The sequence below is a fragment of the Microtus ochrogaster genome, unplaced genomic scaffold, assembly GCF_000317375.1.
Source record: "Microtus ochrogaster isolate Prairie Vole_2 unplaced genomic scaffold, MicOch1.0 UNK3, whole genome shotgun sequence".
In the NCBI taxonomy this organism is placed as follows: Eukaryota; Metazoa; Chordata; class Mammalia; order Rodentia; family Cricetidae; genus Microtus; species Microtus ochrogaster.
The window spans coordinates 18,637,418-18,641,836 of NW_004949101.1; the positions used below are offsets into that span (position 1 = coordinate 18,637,418).

General features: G+C 46.7%; 1 protein-coding gene across 1 annotated transcript in view; it reads left to right on the forward strand.

Annotated features, from left to right (window-relative positions):
* LOC101979336 overlaps positions 1–4,419 on the forward strand; it is a 16,306-nt gene that overhangs the window by 8,879 nt on the left and 3,008 nt on the right. Inside the window, exons 3-4 of the mRNA XM_026788456.1 lie at positions 1,741–1,913; positions 4,025–4,142. Of these exons, the coding sequence (XP_026644257.1) occupies positions 1,741–1,913; positions 4,025–4,142 (291 nt within the window). The remainder of the gene's footprint in view (positions 1–1,740; positions 1,914–4,024; positions 4,143–4,419) is intronic.

The window sequence follows — 4,419 nt, forward strand, 5'->3', positions numbered from 1 at the left end:
AGAGATCCACCTGCCTCTGCCTCCTGAGTGCTGGGATTAAAGATGTGCGCCAGCACTGCCCAGGTTAAATTTTACTTTTAAGTGTCATTTCATTATTCCCCTATGTGTGCATGACCCACGGAGGGGCAGACGTGCCACAGCATGCCTATGGAGGTCAGAGGACAACTTTGTGGCATCAATGCCTTCTGTTTTTGTGGGTTTCAAGCTCAGCGCACAAAGCGTTTGCAGCGAGTGCCCTTTCCCCAGAGCCACTTCAGGAGCCTGTTATTCACATCTTTTAAAGCTGACCTCTGGAACACTGTCTCAATGCCTATCAGGCCTTTAACTCAGTGTCCCCAGTTTACCTCAGTCTTTCGAGTACTGGGATTACAGGTCCACGTGTTAGCACACCTTGCTGCTTCCCCCTCCACGCCCCCACCCTGGCTGCCCCCGGATGACAGAGAGGACTGAGTTCCCTTGAATGCTAGCCCATTATGGCTGGCATCCCTGGAGGGGAAGGGCCTTTTCCCAGTAGCTTCTCGAGGCTGACTTCCACCGTGAGCCTATTCCCACTCTCTGTAACCCTCTTCTTGATCAAACTGAGGCAATGTTTGCTATCAACATGCCATAATGGGAAAAATAAATAAATAAATAAATAAATAAAAAAGAAATGTGCTTACTTTGTGCATAGACCAAAAGGAAGACACAAAATGGCAGGTAAAAAACTTCCAGTGTGGGCCTACCAGGTACAGATGGCTTCAAGGGACCTGACTTTCCTATCCTGGGGCAGGACAGAGGGTTCAGGAGAGAAGGGAAGAACACCCCTGGCTATATTACTACAGGGCAAACCCAGAGCCTCCATTACACCAAGACTCAGATCTTCCGTTGTTGGGTCCCCCCAGCCAGTCAACTCTGGCTAAACCAGAGACACCCAAGGGCACCCAAACAGGTGTGGCTTTCCAGGATGTGTTTCCAAATCCAGTGTTCTGATTTAAATAGGACGCAGGTGTCTGCAGGGGTGTGTGGCTAAGAACCTAGGAACTTGCAAGCCCTGCATCCCTTGTGTTTACGGAGAGATGTACAATCCAAGAGCCATTTTAGGAGTGGGGTTTGCTTCTGGTAGGAAGTGGCTATGCAGAATTCACCCGAGTCCCCCAATCTCACATCCTGATCATAATACCAATTTTTTTTTTAAATAACTGAAGTATTGTGCTCTTGAGTGAAACAAAAATAAGACAGAAAATATCTAATTAGGGCTGGGGTTATTTGGTAGATCTCATTTGGTAGGACACTTACCTAGCATGCACAAGGCCATGATTTAACCCCAAGCACCACATAAGCCAAGCGCAGTGGTACGTGCTGGTTATCCCAGCACTCTCAAGTCAGAAGTCCAAAGCCATCGTCAGCTATATCAGGAGTTCGAGGTCAGCCTGGGGTATGTGAGCCTAGGAGTCTGGGTCCTGGTCTTCTGCCACCCCCTCACTGGGATATGGGAGCCTAGGAGTCTGGGTCCTGGTCTTCTGCTGCCCCCACACAGGAAGAAGATTGTTCCTCATTCAGTCAGGTTCTCTCTAACCCAAGAGAAAGCCCTTAGAGTTGACTCAGGAGATGGTGGTTTAGGCTCAAACGCACTCATTTCCAGGGGCAGAAGTAGTTGAGCTAAGAAAGCTGAGGGCAAGCGTTGTCATTTGTCCCTGATGTCTCGGGGGAACCTATGAAGGCAGTGTTTACCTACCTCTCACATTTCCTTCTCTGATACAGACCAAAGATCAGCTCATTGCCTCAGCCAGAAAAATCTCAGCTTCCGGAAGAAACATCGCCAGACTCATTCACATCATTGCTAAGAACTGCATAGATCAGAGATGCTCCGGCGAGCTTCTGTGTATGGTGGAGCAGATTCAAACCATGAGCAGCCAGCTCAGCATCATCTCCAGGTAGGAAGCAGCTTGTGAGAGAATGGCTAAGTTTTGTGAGGCCCAGTGGGGATGGAGGGTGAGTTATTTGTATATGTTTAATGACTTACCCTCCTAGAGTTTACACTGGTCCCTCCCCCATGCAGAACACAGGCCCTTACTCTATGGCGTGGCTGAGCTCACAACACTTCAGGGGTAGTTAGCCTTTGACACAAGTGACTGACACCCTTTCTTTGTAACCACGTGTAAATTTTGACAATTAGTCCTCTGTTTTTATGTTAGTCATATCTAATGAAAATGCCAACTACCTTTTAAAACATGGTGCACAGTGACATTTTGGACAGCAGAAGACTGCATATGTGATGCTGGTTCCGTAGGTTAATCACATGATAACAGCACAGCACTCTTAGTTTGGAGTGTACATGCATGCACGTCCATGCCAGAGAACATGGGGAAGTCAGAACAACTTGTAGGGTGGCCCCATGGTTAAGAGCACTAGCTCCTCTTCAGAGAACAGAGGTTTGACTCCCAGCACCCACATGGTTGTGCACAACCGTAACTCCATCTCCTGGTGATTGGCATCTTCTTCTGGCCTTCATGGACACCAGGTACACACATGGTACACGTGTACACATGCAGGCAAGATACTCATACATACAAAAATAAATCTTTAAAAAATAATAATAAAACCTGGCAACTGCTCTCCAGGAAATACCATTTCAGATGCATCATCATCTTGTTTTCCAGGCGCCCAGACCCGAATAATCACATGGAAACTATATTAATTACAACACTGGCCATTGGCTCAGTTGTATTTCTAGCTAGCTCTTCCATCTTAAATCAACCCATTTCTCTGTATTACCACGTGGCTATGGCAGTACCTCATTTTCTACACATCTTGCTTCCTCAGTGGCTGGCTGGCATCTTTCTCCTTTGTCATCTACATGGCACTCAAGATTAGCTGCCAATATGTTTTCTACATAAGACATAAATATAAAAATGACCACCACAAACAAATCTGTTTTATCATCAAAATGAGACCACCCCATAGACACAAGGCGCATGGTTCCAAGCAGGGAGAACGAAACAAAAAAAAACTTCTCTGGAGGCTGGAGAGATGCCTCAGAGGTTAAGAGCACGGACTGCTCTTCGAGGTCCTGAGTTCAATTCCCAGCAACCGCTGGGTGGCTCACAGCCATCTGTAATGAGATTTGGTGCCCTCTTCTGGCCTGCAGGCATACATGCAGACAGAACACTGTATACATAATAAATAAATCTTAAAAAAAAAACAAAAAACCAAAAAACTTCCCTGTGTCAGCCAGCAGGAAGTGCTAGGGGGAAACAGGCAAAGCATTCACTGGGTTCTCACGGGAAGGAATGGGCAAGGTCAAATGAGCAGGCTAAGCATGTGTAGGACTGATTATTTTGGATTTGGAAGCTGTGTTTGCAGGTAAGTCATTTGCTCTTTCTGGGAACTGGTGAGCCCTGGAAGAGGCAGTTCCTCCAGCATCAGCCTGCATACAGCTCTGTGCAGGGTTTATTCTCGTTCATGTTTTGATGACAGCTGGCGTCTGTTCTGTTGCCTCTACGCAGTCATTTCCATGAACAACACACTCTTCTTTGTCATTATAGATGCTATATGACTCACATTTTCTTGGCATTAAAGCAAAATTTTCACTTAAAAATGCTAAATTAAGCTCTTAGAGTGGTCTTCCCCCGGACTATGGAGACAACACCTGCATGAGGAGGACTTGAGTTTGATTCCCATCTAAAAACTGTGTGTGGTGGTGTGTAGGTCTAACCCCGGGGCTGAGGAGGTGAAGACAGGGGGTTCTCCAGGGTTTACTGCTATAGCCAAACCTGTTAGCTCCAGGCTCAGCGAGAGACGCTGTCTCAACAACAACAAAAATGGAGGGGGGGACAACAATTGGGGAAAACATTTTCATTGTTCTCTGTCATGCGTGTACACACACACACACACACACACACACACACACACACACATCCTTTGCCTGAATATTCCTACCAAAGTGTCTCAACTTTCTGTATGGGGCTTCTTGACAATACTGGTATTTATTGGCAATCGCCTCCTAACCTGGGTTAAAGACTTCTTTCTTTCCCAACACCCCCAGCGTAAAGGCCTCCCTGGCAAGAAGCAAGTCCTCTGAAGAGCTCCTTCTAGACAACGCACAGCGACTCCTCCAGGCAGTCTCCAAGGCTGTGAGGGCTGCAGAAGCCGCCTGTCTTCGGGTGAGTGCCACAGGGACCTAGCAAATGCCAGCAGTCACCAGGACGCCTTCTCTTAGCTATTTTACACTGTTCCTTTGAAACCAGTGACCTCACTTCCTGTCGGTTTATTTGCATTTTTTCTGCTAGTCTGGCCTTAATTTCAACCCTTCTTGAGCCATGCTCAGCCTGCAGATGAGCCTACCTTAGCATTCCACATACCTTTGCTATGTGTTCTTCTGTTTTAGGTTTCCCTTTGTTTCTTTAGTTAGTCCAATGAAGTTTTGTTTTTGTTTTTTGT